We start from the raw sequence: 23,168 nt of genomic DNA, 5'->3' as shown, positions 1-23,168 counted from the left end.
TGGAGGGAGGCCGGCGCCATCACTGTAGGGGCTCTCGGGAGCAAGCACCCGAAAAGCAGCCGCGGCGCCACCGCACCCACCGGCATGCGCCCGAGCGGGGCGAGGATGTCCCCGGTGTCGGGGCCAAGGCTGAGCAATGGGCGCGGCACCGCGGCGGCTCGCGGGCGGGCACCAGGGAGCGCCGAGGAGCCTGCGTGGCGGCACCGGCCGCGGCACAAGGCGTTGTCTGCACATGACTCCTTGGAGAAGGAGGTCACGGAGAAGGAAGGTGAGGCTCTGGGCAAGGAGCAGGACGCCAGCTGGAACCATCAGCCCAGGTGAGCCCCTGGGCCCACAGGGGCGAGTCAGAGAGACAGTGGGGCAGCTCGGGTGTGGGGTGGAGCTCTACAGGCAGCCCGCCCTGTCCCTTGCGGTGGTCTGCGGGTACCTTTCAGGGCTAAGGTATGGAGCTTGGCAGAAGGGTCTGATCATTGCAAGGAACCTGGGAGGAAAAGAGGGCTTGTGGAGAGATTGTTGGGACTGGCTTGGGAGGCCCTGACTTGGGAATGGTAGGAGAAGAGAATAAAGTGTCCAGGGAGAAGAGAAATCAAGGGAACACTGGAGAAGGGAGCGGTGGGAAAGAAGTAGTCTGAGGGAGGCAGCCCCGGTGGACTGGTCCTGTCTATGAGCACTTTGGATCAAGGAGGCCTGGCTAAGCCAGCCATCCTTATAAGCCCCGTACACAGCTAGGAGGTCAGTGCAAGGCCTAACCTGTGCTTTAGGAAGCATCAAACTCTAGGCCTCTTCATCCTGCAGACGGCTTTGCTGCTCACATGTGTGATGATGCCGCTCTTGCCACCTTCCACACGCAAAGGCACAGAAGTGCACAGATGATAAGAATTTTACGAAATGCTAGAGGAGCAGAGGAGGTGGTCAGTGTTTTCTCAGTCTGGGTAGGGGACTAAGGAGCTGGGTTTGCAGACTGAACAGGAGTCTGGGGCAGTGTCAGACCCTGGGATGTCATTCTTGGTTGCAGGGAGCCGCACTGCGACATGGAGGCCAGTGGGAAGACGGGTGTGGGCCCTGTGCATGCACTGCCCAGCACCTCTCTCCAGAAGGTGATGGAGCAGCTGTAGGATGCTGACAATCAACAAAATGTCTCTCGGATGAGCAGCCAGCCCTCGGACCCGAGTACTACCGCGCACACCACAGTGATGCTGACAGGCCCTCCTGGAGAGAGCACGGTTGTCCCCAGTGAGTGTCTCCCTGCTCCAGCAGGGCCCCCATCCTCCTGCATCAGCAGCTGCCTGGGCACCCAGTGAACCTATGTGGTCACTCCCATCTGGAGAGAAAGGCCTTTGCTGTCAACGCCTGTCCCTCTGTCCCTTGCTTCCAGGTGCCCAAAAGTAACTCAGGTTCTGTTTTTCTCTTCCCAAAAGATTTGTAGGTTACTGGCTAAGTGCCAGGTGCATGGTGAGGTGCTGGGGGACCAGCAGGAGGGAACAGTGCGTGCCAGGTGGGTGTCTAGTCTAGCTGAAGATGCACCACAATCATAGGTCTGTAGAGTTGTGCTCTAGAGTTACAAGGTTGTCTAAAGTTGTAAAAAAAAACCTTTTTTCCTTCCCAAATATTTTTTTTATTAGAGAACTTGGCAGTATTCAGAAAGATTATGGAGAAAATACTGAGTTCCCATATACTCACCCATATTTAAAAAAAAATTATTGGTTAATCTTTACACACAGACATTCCATACATAGTGTATAGTCAGTGGCTCACAATGTCATCACATCATCACCATGATCATTTTTTAGAGCATTTGCATCACTCCAGAGAAAGAAAGAAAAAGAAAAATGAAAAAACTCATACATACCATACACCTTATTCCTCCCTCTCATTGACCACCAATGTTTCCATTTACCCAATTTATTTTACCCTTTATCCCCTATTATTTATTTATTTTTTCTCTTTATTTTTCCTCACTGCCATTTTTAACACTTTGCATTATTGTAGTACCTTTGTTACAATTGATGAGAAAATATTATCATAATCACACTATCAAATATAGTTCATAGTTTAACATAGTTCACTGTTTGCATTGTCAGTTTAATGGATTTTAAAAAAATTTTATTCTAGTTGCGTACATATGACATAAAATTTCTTCTTTAATCGCGTTCAGATACGTAACTCAGTGCTGTTAACTATGTTCACATCGTTGTGCTACCATCACCACCATCTATAATCAAAACTTTCCATCATCCCAAATAAAAATTGTACATTTAAAGAAGTTTTTTGTTATGAAATAAAAGATTTATACAAGTGAACGAAAAAGCAATAATTTTCAAAGTACTCTTTAACAGTTATTTACATAACAGATTTCAGGCTTTGTCATGGGCTACCATTCCATTATTTCAGATTTTTCCTTCCAGTTACTCCAAAACACTGGAAGCTAAAAGGAGTGTTAATGTAGTGATTCATCAGTGGTACGCGTTTGTTAAATCCTATTTTGTCTGTTATAACTCCTTCTCCTTTGATCCTTCTTCTAACCTATAGGGATCTTCAGGGAATGCCCGTTCTGACTTTTTCACATTGAGAAGGGGTATCAACACTAAAGGATAGGGGAATGTAATTAACTGATAATCTTGGAGAGCCTGGTCCCTCTGGGTTTCAGGATTTATGGCCTAGGAACCCTCTGGAAATTATATGTTCCAGGAAAGCAAATTTTGTGCATGAAACCTTTATACAGTCTCAGTTTGCACTCTAGGTGTTCTTAAGAGTTAACAGAAGTCATGTTGGTTGGCAAGCCATGGCAGTTAGCACTGTCTAACTGAAGCTTGCAGAAGAGTAGCCTCTGGAATAGCCTCTCAACTCTATTTGATCTCTTAGCCACTGATGCCTGATTTCATTACACTTTCTTTCTCCCTTTTGGTCAGGAAGGCATTGTCAGTCCTACAGTGCCAGGACCAGACTCATCCCTGGGAGTCACACCCCACATTGTCAGGAGACTTTCATCCCTGAATGTCATGTCCCATGGAGAGGGGAGAGCAACGATTCTCCTTGCAGAGTTGGGCTTTGAGAGAGGCCATATCTGAGCAACAAAAGAGGTCCTTCAGAAGTAACCCTTAGGTCTCATTATAGGTGGTCTTAGCTTCTTCCCTACAGAAATAAGTTTGCTAAGGGCAAGCCTTAAAATCCAGGGCTTGGCCTATTTTCTAGGGAGTCCTCAGTGGTTGAGAGGGTACCCGGGTTTTCCCAGTTGGGAGAGTTTAATGGTTTCAATTTTTTTTCCTTCAGACCCTCAAGAGACTCTACCAATACTTTTTAATTCTCAGTCCACCACAATCTGAGATGTATCCTGGTATTATATTAAGCTGTCCAGAATTACAAGGTCTCATTCCTGTTCTGGACTCCAGGAGTTTGGGTTGTTTAAATGAGCTATCCAAACAGCTTGATTTAGATTGTATGTTAACAGAAAATTTAGGTTCTACACATAATAAAGCTTTCTGCTTTTGGTCTCATAAAGTAGGTGAAGGTCTAAATGCTATACATTAAAAAAATTATGTATTTTTATTGATTTCTTTTTATTAGGTTGTAGATTTACAAAAATATCATGCACAAAATACGTCAAAAATGACATCTTCATACACTGCCCTATAACTAACAGCTTGCCTTAGTGAAGTATATTTGTTATAATTCATGAAAGAATGTTTTATACTTGTACTATTAGCTATAGTTCATCATCCACAACAGGATTCATTGTGTTGTACGGTCCTGTTTTTCCTTTTAATTTTCATTCTAGTAACATATATATGACTTAAAATTTCTCTTTTTAGCCACATTCACATTTATAATTCAGTGCTGTTAATTATATTGGCAATGCTGTGCTACCATCACCATCATCTGTTCCCAAAACTTTGTAATCAAACCAAATAGAAATTCTGTAAAATTTAAACATTAGCTACCCATTCCCTACCCCCAGTCCAGCCCCTGGTAACCTATATTCTAGATTCTGACTAGTTATGCTTATTCTAATTATTTCATATCAATGAGCTCATACAATATTTGTCCTTTTGTATCTGGCTTATTTCGCTTAACATAATGTTCTTCAAGGTTCATCTGTGTTGTTGCATGAATCAGAACTTTATTTTTTTTTTTTTTTACATGGGCAGGCACCAGGAATCGAACCCAGGTCCTCGGGCATGGCAGGCAAGCACTCTTACCTGCAGAGCCACCATGGCCCGCCCACTTCATTCCTTTTTAATCCTGAGTAATATTTTATTGTATGCCTATACCACATTGGGTTTATTCATGACTTGATGGACATGTGGGTCTCTTCCATCTTTTGGCAATTGTGAATAATTCCACTGTGAATATTGGCATGCGAATACCTGTTCAAGTCCCTGCTTTTAATCTTTTGGTTATATATGCCTAGTAGTGGGGTTGCTGGGTCATATGGTAATTCTGTACTTAACTTTTTGAAGAGTTCGAAACTATTCCACAGTGGTTATAACATTTTACACTCCCACCAGGAATAAATGAGTGTTCTATTTCTTTATATCCTAACACTTGTAATTTTCTGTTTTTTTAATAGTAGCCATTCTAGTGGGTATAAAATGGTATCTCATGGTTTTGATTTGCATTTCCCTAATAGCTAATGCTGATGAGTACATTTCCACTTGCTTTTAAGCCATTTGGAAAAATGTCTATTCAAGTCTCTTGCCTATTTTTAAATTGGATTGTTTTCTTTTTATAGTTGATTTGAAAGTTTTTTTTATGTATTCAGAAATTAAACCCTTATTGGATACATAGTTTCCAAGTATTTTCTCCCATTGTATAGGTTATCTTTTCACTTTTGTGATAAAGTCCTTTGATGTACAAAAGTTTTAAGTTTTGATGAGGTACCATTGATCTTTTTCTTTTGTTGCATGTGCTTTGGGTATTAAAGTTTAAGAAACCATTGCCTAACACGAGATCCTTAAGGTGCTTATGATGCTTCCCTATGTTTTCTTCTTGGATTTTACAGTTCTGATTTGTATATTTAGGTCTTTAATTCATTTTGAGTTAATTTTTGTATATGGTGTGAGATAGGGATCCTCCTTCATTCTTTTACATATGGATTACCTGTTCTCCCAGCACCAATTGTTGAAGAGACTGTTCTTTCCCAATTGATTGGACCTGGCACCCTTGTCAAAATCAATTGGCTATAGACTTGAGGGTCTGTCTCCAAACTCTCAGTTTGATTCCATTGGTCTATATGTCTATCCTTTCGACCACTGTAGCTTTGTAATAACCTTCAAAGTCAGGAAGTCTGAGTCTTCCACTTTTGTACTTTTTCAAGATGTTTTTGGCTATTTGGGGCCCTTTACCATTCCAAATAATTTTGATAATTGGCTTTCATTTCTGCAAAGTAGACTGTTGTCATTTTGATTGTGATTGCATTAAATCTGTAAATCATTTTGGGTAGAATTGATATCTTAATAATATTTAGTCTTCCAATCCATGAGCCTAGAATGTCCTTCCATTTACTTAACTCTTTTTTTATTTCTTTTAGCAAAGTTTTGTAATTTTCCATATATAAGACCCTTTACATTGTTGGCTAAATTTATTTGTAGATATTTGATTCTTTTGGTTGCTATTACAAACGAAATTTTTTCTTCATTTCCTCCTCAGTTTGCTCATTACTAGTGTGTAGAAACACTAATGATTCTCGCATGTTCATCTTGTACCCTGACAATTTGCTGAATTTCTTTATTAGCTCTAGGAGCTTTTTTGGGGAGGACTTTTTAAAAACTTTTTTAAAAAGGTTTGGTATAAGTTATGGTTCCATGATCTTTCATTTTTTCTTCTAGCTGCTCTAAGACACTAAAGACCAGCAGAAATATCAATATAATAATTCAGCACTTTTTTCATTTGTTAAATCCTATCTTCTCTGTTATACTCCTCCTTCTCTTTAAATATGTTGTTTAACTATGTTGTTGGCAAGTTATGATAGGTAGCAATGTCCAATTCCAGCGTACATGCAAGTAACCTCTAGTGTAGCCTCTTGATTCTATTTGAAATCTCTCATTCACTGATACTTTATTTGTTACACTTCTTTTCCCCCATTTTACAGGATCGAGGAGCTTTGTCCAAGATTTTTTTGGACTTTCTTTATATATAGGATCATGTCATCTGCAAATAGTTAAAGTTTTACTTCCTCCTTTCCAATTTGGATGCTTTCATTTCTTTTTCTTGCCTGATTGCTCTGGTTAGAACTTCCAGTATAATTCTGAATTACAGTGGTGAGCATGGCATTTTTGTCTTCTTCCAGATCTTAGAGGGAAAAGCATTCAGTCTTTCACCATTAAGTATGATGTTAGCAGTGGTTTTTTCATAAATGCCCTTTATCATGATGAGAAAGTTTTCTTCTGTTCCTATCTTTGAAACTGTTTTTATTAAGAAAAGATACTGGATATTGTCACATGCCTTTTCTGCATGAATCAAGATGATCATGTGTTTTTTTTCCTTTCGTTTTGTTAATGTTGTGTATTACATTAATTGATTTTCTTATGTTGCATACCCTGCATACCTGGGATAAATCCCACTTGATCATGGTGTATAGTTATTTTAATGTGCTGTTAGATTTGATTTGCTAATGTTTTTGTTGATGTTTTTTTCATTTATATTCATCAGAGAAATTGATCAGTAATTTCATTTTCATGTAAGATCTTTCTCTAACTTTAATATTAGGGTGATGTTGACCTCATAGAATGAATTAGGTGGTGTTCCTTCATCTTCAAGTTTTTGGAAGAGACTGAGGGGGATTGATATTACTTCTCTTTGGAATGTTGGTGGAATTCACCTGTGAAACCATCTGGTCCTGGGCTTTTCTATGTTGGAAGGGTTTTTGATGATTGATTTAATCTCTTTACTTGTGATTGCTCTGTCCAGAGTTTCTGTTTTTTTCTAGAGTCAGTGTAGATTGCTTGTGTGTTTTTAGGATTTTTTCCATTTCATCTAGGTTATCTAATTTGTTGGCATATGGTTGTTCATAGTATCCTCTTAACGGTCCTTTTCATTTCCATGGGGTCAATAGTGCTGTCTTCCTCTCATTTCTTATTTTATTTATGTGTTCTCTTTTTTTCTTTGCCAGTCTAGCTAAGGGTTCATTGATTTTACTGATCTTTTCAAAGAGTCAACTTTTGATTTTATTGATGTTCTCTATTGTTTATATTCTCTCATTTTTTTCTGCTCTAATATTTGTTATTTCTTTTTTTCTGCTTACTTTGGGTTTAGTTTGCCATTCTTTTTCTAGTTCCTTCAGGTATGCATTTAGGTCTTTGAATGTAGCTTTCTTCTTTTTTAATGTAAGCGTTTAGGGCTACACATTTACCCACTTCCAAACTTAGGGTTAAGTTGGCAGGTAACAAACTTTACTGCATATCATAAGTTTTTAAAAATATTTTTATTGTTAAATATAATATGTATACTGAAAAGCAATAAATTCCAAATACATTATAACAATTAGTTATAGAACAGATTTCAGTTTGTTATAGGTTACAATTCAACAATTTTAGGTTTTCCTTCTAGCTGCTCATAGAAACTGGTACTAAAAGAAATATCAGTATAATGATACAGTAATCATACTTATTTGTTAAACCCTACCTTCTCTGTGTAACTCCTCCTTCTCCTCTGATCCTTCTCCCAATCTGTAGGAGTATTTGGACTATGCCTATTCTAACTTCTTGTTGGAAAGGGTGGTCAATGATATGGGGTAGGGGAATGGAACTAGTTGATGTTCTGGGGAGGCTGACCCCTCTTCATTTCAGGACTCATCTGGCCTAGGAACCCATCTGGGAGTGGTAGGTTTCTGGGAAGTCATTTTAGTACGTGAAACTTTTGTATACTCTCAAATAGAGCCCTAGGTATTCTTCAGGGTTAATAGGAATGGTGTTGGTTAGGGCTTGGCAAACCATGGTAAGTAGCAATATCTGACTGAAGCTTGCATGAGAGTAGCCTCCAGAGTAGACTCTTGATTCTATTTGAACTCTCTCAGCTTCTGATACCTTATTTGTTACAATTATTTTCCCCCATTTGGTCAGGAAGGCATGTTAATCCCACAGTACCAAGGCCAGACACATCCCTAGGAGTCATTTCCCATGTTGCCAGGCCCACAGTTTTCTTATAGGTATCTTCTAAAAGAGACCATACAATATTTGTTGTTTTGCTTCTGGCTTATTGTGTACCACATAATGTCCATAAGGTACATTCACCTCATTGGATGCCTCACAACTTTGTTCCTTTCTGTAACTGCACAGTATTCCATCATATGTGTACACCACAGTTTACCATTTTACATCTCAGTCAGTGTATCCTTCAGCTACCTCCATCACTGGGCATCAAGGATAATGAGCAAAGTCAACAATCCATTTCTCACATTATCCTCACTTAGTTGTACAATCAACACTCAATTTTAGACAATTTTCACTGCTCCAAAGAGAAAAGTAACTGATGAACACAACCTCACCAAATAGAAAGTCCAAACCTCCCCTTAATTCTTGTCCTTCCTCACAATTATTTATCCCTGGTATTTCTGTGATACTGTTGATGTCTTCCTGTTAAATATAGGCCTTAGCATCCAATAGTAGTTTTCCCCCATACCTCTCTATTATTGTCTCTTTATACAAAATTCATATCTTAGAAGAAATTCATGCAAGAACTTATTTACATTTGTAGTATTAATTGGTGGGACACATGGGTCTATACAACCCCTTCAGTCATGTTCACCCTCAATATGGCCATATTATTTATGGACCCACTAACAAACTTGCCTACACTTCTATCCATTCCCTTACATTTAAGTTCAACCTCATTAGCTAACCCTTCACCTACCTCTAGCTTCCATGTATCTCTAGGTGCCCTATGTTCTGTATCATAAGCCTCTGAGTTTACCTTTACCAAGATCATAATAGTGAAATCATAAAGTATCTATCCTTTTGTGTCTGGATTACTTCACTCAGCATTATGTCCTTAAGGTTCATTCATCTTGTCATATGCTTTTGGACCTTATTTCATCTTACTGCTGCATAATATTCCATCATATGTATAAACCACATTTTGTTGATCCACTCATCTTTGATAGGAACTTGGATTGTTTCCATCTTTTGGCAATTGTGAATAATACCGCTATGAACATCAGTGTGCAGATGTCTGTTTGTGTCACTGCTTTCTGCTTTTCTGGGTATATACCGAGTAGTGGTATTGCCAAGTTGTAGGGCAACTAGATTTATTTTTCTGAGGACTCACCAAACTGTCTTCCACAGCAATTGTACCATTATACATTCCTACCAGTAGTGAATAAATGTTCCAATTTCTCCACATCCTCTCTAACATTTGTAGTTCCCTGTTTGTTAAAAATATTAAGCAGCCAGTCTTATAGGTATGAGGTTGTCTTGATCTGCATTTCCATTATAGCTAATGAAAATGAGCATCTATTCATGAGTATTTGTTCTTCAGAATAATGTCTGTTCATATCTTTACCCATTTTATAATTGGGTTGTTTGTTCTTGGTGTTGTTATTTAGTTGTATGATTTCTTCATGTATGTAGGTTAACAAACCTTTGTCTGTCTGATACGTGATTTCTAAATTTTTTTTCCCATTGAGGTGGCTGCTTCTTTACCTTTTTGATAAAGCCTTTTTAGGCATAGAAGCACTTTATTTTATTTTTTTTTTAATTTTTTTTATTAATCAAAAAAAAGAAAAGAAATTAACACAACATTTAGAAATCATTCCATTCTACACATGCACTCAGTAATTCTTAGTATCATCACATAGATGTATGATCATTTCTTAGTACATTTGCATCGATTTAGGAAAAGAACTAGCAAAACAGCAGAAAAAGATATAGAATGTTAATATAGAGAAGAGAATTAAAATAATAATACTAATAAAAAAATATATATATATAAAAAGGAAAAGAAAAAAACAAAAACAAAAGATACAAACACACAAACAAACAAACAAAAAACCATATTTCAGGTGCAGCTTCATTCAGTGTTCCAACCTAGTTACATTACACTTAGGTATTATTGTGCTGTCCGTTTTTGAGTTTTTGTATCTAGTCCTGTTGCACAGTCTGTATCCCTTCAGCTCCAATTACCCATTATCTTACCCTGTTTCTAACTCCTGCTGGTCTCTGTTACCAATGATATATTCCAAGCTGATTCTCGAATGTCGGTTCACATCAGTGGGACCATACAGTATTTGTCCTTTAGTTTTGGGCTAGACTCACTCAGCATAATGTTCTCTAGGTTCATCCATGTTATTACATGCTTCATAAGTTTAGTCTGTCTTAAAGCTGCATAATATTCCATCGTAGGTATACGCCACAGTTTGTTTAGCCACTCGTCTGTTGATGGACATTTTGGCTGTTTCCATCTCTTTGCAATTGTAGATAATGCTGCTATAAACACTGGTGTGCAAATGTCCGTCTGTGTCTTTGCCCTTAAGTCCCTTGAGTAGATACCTAGCAGTGGTATTGCTAGGTCGTAATCCTGTCTTTTGATTGGGAAATTCAGTCCATTAACTTTTAGTGTTATTACTGTTTGGATAATATTTTCCTCTACCATTTTGGCTTTTGTATTATATATATCATATCTGATTTTCCTTCTTTCTACACTTTACTCCATACCTCTCTCTTCTGTCTTTTCGTATCTGACTCTAGTGCTCCCTTTAGTATTTCTTGCAGAGCTGGTCTCTTGGTCACAAATTCTCTCAGTGACTTTTTGTCTATAAATGTTTTAATTTCTCCTTCATTTTTGAAGGACAATTTTGCTGGATATAGGAGTCTTGGTTGGCAGTTTTTCTCTTTTAGTAATTTAAATATATCATCCCACTGTCTTCTAGCTTCCATGGTTTCTGCTGAGAAATCTACACATAGTCTTATTGGGTTTCCCTTGTATGTGACAGATTGTTTTTCTCTTGCTGCTTTCAAGATCCTCTCTTTCTCTTTGACCTCTGACATTCTAACTAGTAAATGTCTTGGAGAACGCCTATTTGGGTCTATTCTCTTTGGGGTGCGCTGCACTTCTTGGATCTGTATATTTAGGTCTTTCATAAGAGTTGGGAAATTTTCAGTGATCATTTCTTCCATTAGTTTTTCTCCTCCTTTTCCCTTCTCTTCTCCTTCTGGGACACCCACAACACGTATATATGTGCGCTTCATAATGTCATTCAGTTCCCTGATTCCCTGCTCAAGTTTTTCCATTCTTTTCCCTATAGTTTCTGTTTCTTTTTGGAATTCAGATGTTCCATCCTCCAGTTCACTAATTGTAGCTTCTGTCTCTTTAGATCTACCATTGTAGGTATCCATTGTTTTTTCCATTTTTTCTTCTTTGTCCTTCACTCCCACAAGTTCTGTGATTTGTTTTTTCAGATTTTCTATTTCTTCTTTTTGTTCAGCCCATGTCTTCTTCATGTCCTCCCTCAATTTATTGATTTGGTTTTTGAAGAGTTTTTCCATTTCTGTTCGTATATTCAGCATTAGTTGTCTCAGCTCCTGTATCTCATTTGAACTATTGGTTTGTTCCTTTGACTGGGCCATATCTTCAATTTTCCGAGCGTCATCCATTATTTTCTGCTGGTGTCTGGGCATTTGATCAGATTTCCCTGGGTGTGGGACCCAGCTGGTTGAAAGGTTTTTCTGTGGAATCTCTGGGCTCTGTTTTTCTTTTCCTGCCCAGTAGGTGGCGCTCGTGGCGGTCGTTTGTCTGCGGGGCAGTCGGCCCGGGAAACCCTACATGGAGGCGGGGGTCACTGGCCGCGGCTTGGGGGAGTGCTGGTCCAAATTGCCCAGCTGGCCCGAGATGCCAAGTGTGACGGGAGGGCCCCGCTAACCAATGTTCCCAGTCAGACCGGGGAGCCATGTGCGTGGAGGGGACCCCAGTTGCCAGCTGCCCCGGCCAGGAAAACGTGCACCCCTTGGGTATCTCACCGCAGCGGATTCTCCCTGCCCATTCAGCCGTTCCAGAATGGGGTACACTGTCTTTTTGGTCTCTGTCATGACTCCGGGAGCTGTTTCGTATTGTTTCTGTTTCTTTAGTTGCTTTTCTGGAGGAGGAACTAAGACCCGCGCGTCTTACTAAGCCGCCATCTTCTCCGGAAGTCTTCGCACTTTATTTTTAAGATTTCCCATTTATCTGTTTTTGATTCTGTTGCTTGTGTTTTGGGTGTAAAGTTTAGGAAGCTACCTCCTATTACTAGGTCTTGAAGATGTTTCCCTGTGTTTTCTTCTAGAAGCCTTATGATGCTAGTTCTTATAGTTAGTTCTTTGATCCACTTTGAGTTAATTTTTGTATTGGGTGTAAGGTAAGTGTCCTCTTTCATTCTGTTGTCCATTGCATATCACAAGTTTTGATATGTTATGTTTTCATTCAGCTCAAGATATTGCTGTATGTATCAGAACATCATTCCTTTTTACAGCCGAATAATATTCCATTATGTGTATTTTGTTTATCCATTCATCAGTTGATGGACACTTGGGTTACTTCAGTGTTTTCACAGTTGTGAATCATGATTGGAGTTGTGTTTATGTGGTTGTACATGTTTGTCCAAACTCATAGAAACAGGTAAATTTTACTTAGGTAAGTTATACTTAATTTAAGTGCTGGTTAATCATGAACACATCATATGATCCAGAAATCCTACCCCTGAGAATCCACCCTGAATTAATAAAAGCCTGTTTCTACCCACAAACCTGACCTGAATATTTATAGAAACATTATTTATAATCTCCAAAAAACTGCAAGCAACCCAAATGTGTTCCAGTGCTTGAATGGATAAACAAATGTGGAACATTCATGCAGCGGAATGCCACTCATAGGTAAAAAATACTGTTGGTACAAGCAGTACATGGTGAATCCCAAATGCATTATTCTAAGTGAAGGCAACCAGACTAAATTTGCTTATCTATAGTTCCATTTATATGGCATTCTGGCAAAGACAGAACCAGAGAGAATATCCAGGTCAGTGACTCCCAGGGGTTGGGATGGGGACAGGCGAGAGAGCTCTTCTGTATCCTGGTTATGGCCTGAATTACCTGACTTCATTTGTCTCAACTCACAGAACTGTTAAACTGAAGGGAAAATACCTTTACTGTATGTACATTAAAGAAATAAGAACTTTGCAATTAGAACAAGATAGCCTGGTTACCCTAGGCTGTTCACTACTTATATTTAAATGCTCTGTGGAGTTATTGTACCTTCCCCAAGAATGAGTAGAACAACTTGGATGCCTGTGGCATCTAACATTAGGGTTAAAAGCAACTTTTTGTAGTGCATATTACTCTTGACCTGGGCTGCATGACTGGTCAGAGTCACAGCCACTGGCAGGTGTATGTGGCCTTGTCTGACCGTTGCCTCTTCCTTGTGGCCAGGGGGTGGCAGTGCACCTGCGTCTTGGGGTGCCACTTGCTTCTCTTCTAGCCTGGCCTCCTCATAGGCAATGGACGGACCTGTCAGATTTTTTTTTCTAGCTGCTCCAGAATACAGAAAGCTAGGCTTTAATCTTTTTTTATCACCATAATCAACTTTTTCTCTTTCATTTTTGTGAAAAATAACATATACCAAAAAAGCAGTAAATTTCAAAGCACAGCAGCACAATTATTTATTTGTAGAACATATTTCAGAGTTTGACATGAATTGCAAGTCCACAATTTTAGGTGTTTACTTATAACCCTACCTTCCCTGTGTAACTCCACCACCATCTTTGATTTTTCTATCCTTCTCTTTAGGGTATTTGGGCTATTGCCATTCTCACTTTTTCATGTTTAAAGGGGCTGTCAGTAATATGGGGTAGGGAGATGGAACTAGCTGCTGTTCTGGAGAGGTTGGGTCCTCTGGGTTTCAGGACTTACGTGGTCCATGGATCCATCTGGAGGTTGTAGGTTTTGGGAAAGTTACTCTGGTGCATGGATCCCTTGTGAAATCTTATATATTTGCCGTAGGTATTCTTTAGGAGTGGCTGGAATGGTTGTGGTTGTGGTTTGGCAGGTTGTGATAGGTAGCAATGTCTAACAGAAGTTTGTGTAAGGGCCACTTCCAGGGTAGCCTCTCAACTCTATTGGACCTCTCTCAGCCACTGACACTTTATTAGTTACACTTCTTTTAATAAAAGAAATGTAATGAATGTACATCATTTGTACTTCTTTAGATTGTACAGGTTTTGAGATGCAGTTACCCTTCACCATTGCTGATGGGAATGTAAACAGCTCCTTGGAGGACAATTTTGTGGTAATATCTAACAAAATAAATGCTCATATTCTTTCACCCAGAAATTCTAGAAATTTATCCATATATAGGTATACTTGATCATATGTAAAGATACATTCTTAGTTATTTATTGCAATTTGTTTTTAATAGCCAAAGGCTAAAAACAACTAGACATCATTCAGTCAGTAATTGGTTATATAAGCAATGGCCTAGCCATATAATGGTCTATATTATGTAGACCTTGATGAGAAGGGAGAGGCTCTTTATTTATTGATATGTAAAAGTATCAAAGTGCAAAACAGTGTCTATAGGGTGACACCATTTGAAGAAATAAACCTGTATTTTATAAGGTTTAAGGGTTCTGTGCACTAGAGGGTTCACATGCATGTGTGTGTGCACAATCCCTTTGGAAGAACACGCAGGAAACTGACAACAGAGGGTGCTGGGGAGTCACCATCTACTTTCTGGGGCTTTTTAAACTGTGCTTCATTTATTTATTTATAGGAAGATGATGAATTAAAATGACAAATTCATTCTTGTAATGATATTGACACTAAGAAAATAATAATAATAATTCAAATTGTTCATATCAAGAATAAGAGACGAGTGAAAAAGGAGAATAGCGGAAAATTGAATACTTTTGATCTAAGAGAAATTGGAAAGCTCATCTGTAAAATATAGATAGTTCCTGTTAAACTTTACCATCAGGGAATTGCCTGATACTGTGTCAAGCATTAAGGATACCCAAATCAATAGGCCAGGCCCTTGATCTTGAGGCTTAGTCTTGTGAAGCTTATGTAGGTAGCGAAGAGGCTTAGCTTCCCTGCAGTTATGCCTAAGAGATACTTCTGGATGAACTCTTTTGTTGCTCAGATGTGACCTCACTCTCTCTAAATCCAACCCTGTAAATGAAATCATTGCCCTCCCCACTACATGGGAAATGACATCCAGGGGTGAAAGTCTCCCTGGTGACATGGGAAATGACTCCTGGGGATGAGTCTGACCCTGGCATTGTGGGATGAACAATTCCATCTTGGCCAAAAGGGGAAAAGAAATGTAACTAATGAAATATCAGTGTCAGTGAGAGTTCAAATAAAGTCAAGAGCCTACTCTGGAGGTCACTCGGAAGCAAGCTTCAGTTACACATTTCTACCTATCATAACTTACCAACCAAAACCATTTCAGCCAATCCTAAAGAAAACCTAGGGCAATATATAAGATTCTACAAAAGTTCCATGTATTAGGGTAACTTTCCAGAAACCTATGACCTCCAGATGGATCCCTGGACCAGGCCTAGCCTCTCCAGAACAGCAGCTAGTTCCATCTCCCTACCCTATGTTATTGACAGTCTCTTCCAACATGAAAAAATTAGAATGGCCATAGCCCACATATCCCTAAAGAGTGAGATAGAAAGATAGAATTATACAGAGAAGGTAGGGTTTAACAAATGCTGAATCATTAAATTGATATCTCTTTTAGTCTCTAGTATCTTAGAGCAGCTAGAAATAAAAACTTAAAATTGTGGAATTGTAACCCATGTCAAACTCTGAAATCTGTTCTAAAACTAATTGTTGTGCTATGCTTTGGAATTAATTGCTTTTTTGTACGTATGTCATTTTCCACACACACAAAAAAGTCTTCAAGTACTTGTTGATGAGTGCTTTGAAAACTGTTGCTTCTTTCTTTGCTTTGTATATGTTTTATATTATGCAATAAGAAAAATAAAAACAATAATATATGGGTAGTTCCCAGTTGGTTGTAAAAGTTTGGGAATCACAAATTTACAATGTTTTAATGAAGCAAATATTTATTTCAGAACATGAAATATCTTCAAACTGCACTTAATATCTTAAATGTTCTTGTTGAGCTGATGTCAGCTGTTAAGTTTTTGTTTCCTTTAGTCTAATTTCTGTGTATAAACAGTGATCAACAGTGTATCATATGTACTTTTTAAAAAAATTTCTGGTCCTTTTGATATAGACATTTTTCTGTATATTGGAAATTGGCAATTAAACTGTCATACCTCATATTGGGTCTGTTCTTTGGTATTGAGTATCCCTCATACTACTCTGCAGCCCATGTGTTTGAGAACCTTGAACCTGTCAACTGTTTCTGTGCTGTTTCTGAAAACAAAATCTGATTTCCTAAAACAAAATCTGATTTTGGGAGTGATTACTTTAAAGATTTCTTGGCTGCTAATAAATTGTGATACATAATGTGTTATGGAAAGATTTTTTCTTTTTAATTTTTTCTTAAAAATACAGGTGGTGGCCGAAGATCAAGTTTCTTTGTTGCCAAAGGAGGTTCACAAATACTGTTGCAGTTACTTATGAATGCCAGCAACAAATCTCCCCCAAATGAGGAGTTAATGGTGCAAATTCCTTCTGTTCTTGCAAAGATTGGATAAAAAGGTAAGGGTTGTATTTAAATGGTTAATTATTTCTGAAACTATCTTTGTAACATTAAGTTTATTTACCTTTGAAATGCTAAATTTTTAAAATTAAAATGCTACTGCTTTTTCTTGGTCTTAGTAATGTAATTTTTTTTTATGGTCAACTAGTGACCTACAAGGATTAGGGATCCAAAATTTATGAGGAATTCTTTTGCATGTGATAGAGAAAGGAAGATAAATGTTTCAAAATCACAAGTGTGTGTTGTGTGTGCATGCTCGTGCATGTGTATAAACAATGCAGATTACATGGATATTATTGAGGCTAGAAGCAGGGGGTTTGGTTGGAAATGTTTTAAGGAACATAGAGATAACATATGCCATTACTTTTCATTAATAGTTATATTTGTGCTGCATGGTCTCAGTGTTCAGGAAACTCGAAATCTAGTCAGGCCAAAATACACATGAAAAATCATGAGACTGATTTTTATAACAGTAACATATGTAAAATATTAAAAAATGTAGATTCAGAAAACTTGGAACACTGGATAAAGGAGGAAGTTGATTTAGGTTGTCAGAGAAAGGCAAAGAGATTAAAATGATCTTCAAATTATTAGAAGAGTTATTTTTAAGAGTTTTCTGCCATTGCCTCATGGCTTCCATTTGCAATTTGAACTTTGAAATATTGAGTTCAAATGCTTATTCAGGAAAGTGAGGTTGTTTGTGCATATTGTTTTTATGTGTGTATATGCATTTTATGGCTATCTTTATGCATTTTATAAATATTTAAATAAAATTTTTAAGATGTGTTTAAAGTCAATATCCCTGAGATAACTAATTGTCCAGGTGTCTTAGGGACCTTTAGATTTAAACATATGCAGCTTATTTAAGTAGTAAGTTAGTGGCTTCTTAAGGACATGCAGGTTATTTAAGTAATAGGTTAGTGGTCTCATATTTTCCTTTAACTCTTGTGTTTGAGATGTAAGGGCTCCCTCTTAAGAGTTTTGCTGAAAAAGTATTGTTCTTGCAAATGAAAAATAAAATAAGAGAAACTAAGTATATTGTCATTTCTTGCCTTCTACTCTACTTAGAGCCAGTTTATCTTTTTAATCTAATTTTCATTGAATTAAATTAGCATATTGATATTGTTAATTTCCCTTTTATATATCCTTAAAGCCCCTTTTAAGTTGTAGTTAATTTTATTTTCTCCCACACAGTCTTTTAAATTCATGCTTTTATTTTGCTGTTTGCCCAGCTTTTCCATATTTATGTCATTCGAGGACATTATGCAGTAATTTCTTGAGTGATTTTTCTATCCTTTTTTTTTCTTGTAAAGTGAGAATAATTTTCCTTCAGGAATGTTCGGTGCTTTTTCCTTAAAATTCCTGTTTATGAAATATCTCTGCTGGTTCTGCTTACTTTCCTTGCTTAAAATCTTAGCAGTCTAAATTGTTATCTAGGTTTTCTTTTGCTCTTTTAATCTCTTTCTGAAAAGAAAAATCAAGAGCTGCTTGTTTTTCTCATCTTTCTTTGTTAAGAAATTTATCCTTGTAGGGATTTATTTGATAATATTTTTCAAATTATTTTCTATAGAAGCTGTTAAAAAATTATTTATTCTTTTATAAGTCTGAAAATATAGAGTTCATGTTAAATAAATATGATTGATAATGGGGATTTAGATTCTTTATTATTACCCTGAACTGTGGGATGGTGTTCCTGAGAAAAAATATTGAACTGGATAGTCTTATACCTGTGGTGGGCCAGCTAAGGTTTTCCTTTCGTGACAACCTCAGTGCCAGGCTACTGCAACCCCCTTGCCCTCACTCCCATCTTCCTCTTAGGACCATCTTTCAAGCCAGTCAACTATGTTTCAAAAATAGAAGAACTATTTTTTAAAATCATACAGAAATGGTTATGATTTTAATTGTTTCCGTACAACTTTCTATATGATCATTTGAATTCCTAATGTAAATTTAAAATATCATTGCTTTGTGACATCTTTATTTCATTTAATACTTACACATGAATAAATTGTGATTTATCTTTTTTTTCTTTGAGCAGATAAGAAATTTGGAGTGAAAGCTAGAATTAATGGAGCTTTGAATATAACCCTGAATTTGGTCAAACAGAATTTGCAGAATCATCACTTAGTTCTGCCTTGTCTTCAGCTTTTATGTGTGTATTCTGCCAACTGTGAGTATTTCAGAGCAGCTTTTAGTTACCTTAATGTTGTGAAGTTACACAAAATAAAAGTTTTAAAATAGCTTAGGTCCATAAATCTCCAAAATTTGTGGACAGTGAAAGATTTAATATGGCTTATTGTAGCTCCTAATCTCAACTATAACAAAACTGATGTCAGGTATGAAGGTGAATTGATAATATCTTTAGAGTTGTTATAAATTCTCCTAATTTGTTCTTACTAATTTTGCTAATTTATAAAGGACTGTTGTGAAGGTGGATGAATTGGCAGCCTGTGGAAAATTTGTGGAAGTATCTGAGGGTATTGGCAGCTTGAAAGATTGCCAGTGCCTCTTTAGATTTTCCAGGATGAGAGGGAAGCTGAGAAGGAAGGCATCAGTCAGCAGAGTCCCTTGGAGCTAATTGTTTTCAGCAGTCAGTAGGGAAGTGGTAGAGCAGAGCATGGGTAATAAGGGCACCACTGAGTAAGCTGGATCACAGAGACTCAACTGCAGATGACGTGTCCCCCAGAGCATGTGCAGACTCTCATTTCACGGTATTAGGTCTCAGACCCATATGGATTTTCATTTCTATTCTGTGGTTGCAGAATTGGATGATGAAATAAGAAATTAATCCAGAATTGAGTTGCCAAATATCATAGTGCAGAATATTATTATAAAATAATAATGAAAGTGCTAGATGTCTATGTGTATGTATAAATGTGTGTACGTATGTATGTGTATATGTGCACAGACACATAAATCCCCCTTAATAATAGGCTAAAAGTATACTCAAAAGAAAATCTTTTTTTATGTTGTCGATATTTTTATTTCTAGGTTGAATATATCTCCCACACTTGTGTTTTCTCATTTGAGAAAGGCCTTTTTTTTAACCCCTTGCCCATTTATTATAAGCCCTTAGTGTTTTTCTTACTGACTTTTGTAGAATATTAATATAAATGTTTTCCATGATTGGATCAGCCTTACAATTTTGGTAATATAAAAAGGAAGTTGTAAAGTACAGAGTAGTTTTTTTTTTAAGGAACTATTGTTAAGTGCCTGTTCTAGTTTGCTAGCTGCCAGTCACAATACACCAGAAACGGAATGGCTTTTAAAAAAGGAAATTTAATGGGTTGCTAGTTCACTGTTCTAAGGCTGAGAAAATGTCCCAGTTAAAGCAAGTCTATAGAAATGTCCAATATAGGGCATCTAGGGAAAGAAAGATGACTTTCTTCAGATGACTGAAGGCGGCCCATGAAGTTCAGGGTTTCTTTCTCAAGTGGGAGGGCACTTGGCAAACAGTCAGAGTTTCTCTCTCATCTGGAAAGGCACATGGTGAACACAGTCAGGGTTCCTTTCTCATCTGGAAGGGCACATGGCAAACATGGCATCATCTGCTAGCTTCTTCTCTTGGCTTCCTGTTTCATGAAGCTCTCCAGGAGGCATTTTCCTTCTTCATCTCCAAAGGTCACTGGCTGGTGGACTCTGCTTCTCGTGGCCATGTTATTCTGCTCTGCTCTCTCTGAATCGCTCTCATTCTCCAAAATGTTTCCTCTGTTATAAAACTTCAGAAACTAATCAAGACCCACCCAAGTGGTGGAGGTCATGTCGTCACCTAATCCAATTTAACAACCACTCTTGATTAAATCACATCTCCAGGGAGATCATCTAATTACAGTTTCAAACATGCAGCATTGATTAGGGATTAGAAGAAATGGCTGCCTTTACAAAATGTGATTAGGATTAAAACATGGCTTTTCTAGGGTACATACATCATTTCAAACCAGCACAGTGCCTATGTTCTAATTCCTACATAAGTTACATAAATTGTAAATTCCTTTGCCATTACATTGATCCTTTGTGATTTCTTCTTTGCTTCTTTTTTATTTTTAAAGCAGTGTTGTTGAGATATATTCACACTACATAATCCATTCAAAGTGTGTACTATCAGTGGCTTTCTGTGTAATCACTGTAGTTGTGCATTCTTCACCAGAATCAATTTTATAACATACTCTTTACTCCAAAAAGAAAAACCCATACCCCCCTCTGCCCCCATCTAGAAGAAAATCATTTTGAACACAAGAAATTAACACATATAATTAAAAAGAACACAAGGAAATGAATGAATTAGGCATCTAATAAAAAAGTCAGAAACAGCAGTAAACAAAGCAGAAAGAATGATACAGTAAAGGAATAAATGACAATACATGTGATAGAAAACAGAAAATGTTCATTTAAAAATATAGAACTGGGGGGTATATGAGTGTTTCAGTGGTAGAATAATCACCTTCCATGTGGGAGACCTGGGTTCGATTCACAGACCATGTACCCTACCCCCTCTCCCCACCAAAATGTATGTAGATATAAAACCAAGTTGGATTAAAATAAAACAGATAAATCACTGATTCCTACCCTCCCCAATTAAGGATTAAGGAAGATAGCACAGCATAAAATTAAAAGGAATAACAGAGTGGTAAAAATTAGAATTATGTTTAGAATTTTAGGTGCTACATTTTAGTAATGGTTTTTTAATTAGCCTCTAGAAGTCTAGCAAATGGTTTATAATTTTCTTGATAATGTTTGTTAAGAGTTTGAAATGTTGGGCAGAACTTTCTGGTTAGGTAACTTTTTACATATTCTATGAAAATGAGCTAAATTGTTTCTTTTTTTTCCCTATGACAATTGCTTTAGTTAAGGTCCTCCTTATCTCTTTTTCAACTTCTTAATGTGTCTCTCAAATCCATCTTCCCCAGAGTGGTGTGAATTCTGATCTGGTTATTTAAAAATGCACGTATGATTTGTTCCTTTTGGGTGATTCCCTCTAACTGAAATAATTAAAAGTTTTGGGGCCTTTCATAAATGTTTTGTATCTCCTTTTCCCACCTCAGCTTCCCCTTCAGCATGCCTTTATCTGACACTGCATGCTGTAACAATGTTTATCTGCTCATACTCGTGGTGTCCGCTGTCTGTTTTGTTGTCCAAGTTATCTCTGTCTCCAGGGATATTCCAGAGCCGCATCCACTCCTTAACTCCTTCGGCCCCTGTTCTAGCCAATTCCTACTCACTTTTACAAACTGAGCCCAGGCATCATTTTCTCCAGAAATGCTTTCTGTGCTACTCTGTATTAAGGACTCCGATGGTTTAGGTGAAATAGCCTAAAACATAGGAAGTTATTTAGTAATTATCTTTTTATTGTTTCTGTCATTCTTTTCTACACTGTCTTTATTTTGTCTCTGTATTCCCTCGATCTGGTGTTAGTGGAGTTTACTCAATTTATCAAATAAACAAATGGGGCAACTTAATTATTTTTTATAATTTTTTTGTTTTTTATAACTTACTTCAGAATTTTCCTGCAATTCCCATAACAGTTTCTCCCTTTGATTGATTAGCTAAAATAAACTTTAGGATTGACATTTATTGCATATCAAGTATACAGATTTTTACTTATTAAGGTTTTTAATCATTTGCATAATTTCCTACCAGCTGTGAATTCAGTATCCTTAGGGGAAAATGGAGTTGTGGAACTGATGTTTAAAATCATTGGATCATTTAGTAAGAAGAATTCAGGTCTTATGAAGTGAGTAAATGTTTTGAATATAAATAGAGGCTTAGCCTATATTATTCTGTGCCTCATCTTATAGACCTCATCTTGATATGTACAACAAGCAGGTTGAACTATATTGTATCTGGTGTTCTCTCTTAGTTTTTGTGATTTTATTGTGATAACAACTTTCTTTAGTATACAATTTTTTATAACTCAAAGGTATATCAAAATTAGAAAATTTTGAAATTGAATATAGTGTTCAGAGAAATTTAGATTTTGAACATTGCTACATACTATGAATAAAAAGAGAAAAGGATCATTTATAGAGTATCATTCATTTAGAAACATTTATTGAATGCCTACTATGCTCCCCACCCAGTTTTGCAATCCTTTAATGGCTCCTTCCTTCATTCTCATGATTAGCTGAATATCTCTTAAAATATATGCATTTCTTTTCTCAAAGCCATGTCATTCTTTTTTTCTTTTAGTATAGATACATATTCATAAGTGTTAATCTTAGAAAATAAGGCAGTTTCTGGTCATTTGCTTATTTTTAATATTTTTTCTGTCATATTGGAGGTAATTTTTTAATGGAATTTTTCAAACATAGTAGAATTAAGTAGAGTAAAATTTTATTAAATGAAATAATTATATTGAATTATTGTAGTTTTTGTGTTATATTCACAATTACAAACATTCTCCCATTTTTTTGCCTCATTAGTTCTCTTTCCACATTTCTGTTTATTTGTTTTTGCTTGGATATTTTAAAACAAATCCTCTGCCTCATTTTTTTTCTGTATGCAATTCCCAGATATTTTATCAATTCTGCCTTAAA

At 37.1% G+C, this 23,168-nt stretch overlaps 1 protein-coding gene across 4 annotated transcripts; it reads left to right on the top strand.

The window, feature by feature from the left end:
* The first annotated feature begins 86 nt into the window (after positions 1-86).
* Positions 87-23,022, top strand: LOC143673160 (voltage-dependent N-type calcium channel subunit alpha-1B-like). 4 transcript variants are annotated; one of them, XR_013170222.1, is made up of 6 exons: positions 87-317; positions 1,016-1,233; positions 1,419-1,495; positions 16,488-16,634; positions 18,674-18,805; positions 22,273-23,013. XR_013170222.1 is itself a non-coding variant. In XM_077147499.1 (2 exons), the coding sequence occupies exons 1-2, from the start codon at positions 106-108 to the stop codon at positions 1,113-1,115; spliced, it is 312 nt and encodes a 103-aa protein (XP_077003614.1). In that variant the 5' UTR covers positions 87-105; the 3' UTR covers positions 1,116-1,410. The 4 variants fall into 4 exon arrangements, 1 of the variants encoding a protein (XP_077003614.1); XR_013170221.1 differs by having other exon boundaries at positions 18,674-23,022; XR_013170223.1 differs by lacking the exon at positions 1,419-1,495 and having other exon boundaries at positions 18,674-23,022.
* Positions 23,023-23,168: the final 146 nt, after the last annotated feature.

Source organism: Tamandua tetradactyla, unplaced genomic scaffold (assembly GCF_023851605.1).
Source record: "Tamandua tetradactyla isolate mTamTet1 unplaced genomic scaffold, mTamTet1.pri scaffold_156_ctg1, whole genome shotgun sequence".
Lineage (NCBI taxonomy): Eukaryota > Metazoa > Chordata > Mammalia > Pilosa > Myrmecophagidae > Tamandua > Tamandua tetradactyla.
The sequence above is the reverse complement of the archived record's forward strand: the minus strand, read 5'-3'. Positions and strand labels throughout refer to the sequence as shown.

Excerpts from the sequence above, each read along its gene's own strand:
- LOC143673160 (XM_077147499.1), top strand. The coding sequence starts at position 106 with ATGTCCCCGGTGTCGGGGCCAAGGCTGAGCAATGGGCGCGGCACCGCG. Across the intron at positions 318-1,015 it reads AGCTGGAACCATCAGCCCAG|GGAGCCGCACTGCGACATGG; the intron begins GTGAGCCCCTGG and ends TCTTGGTTGCAG.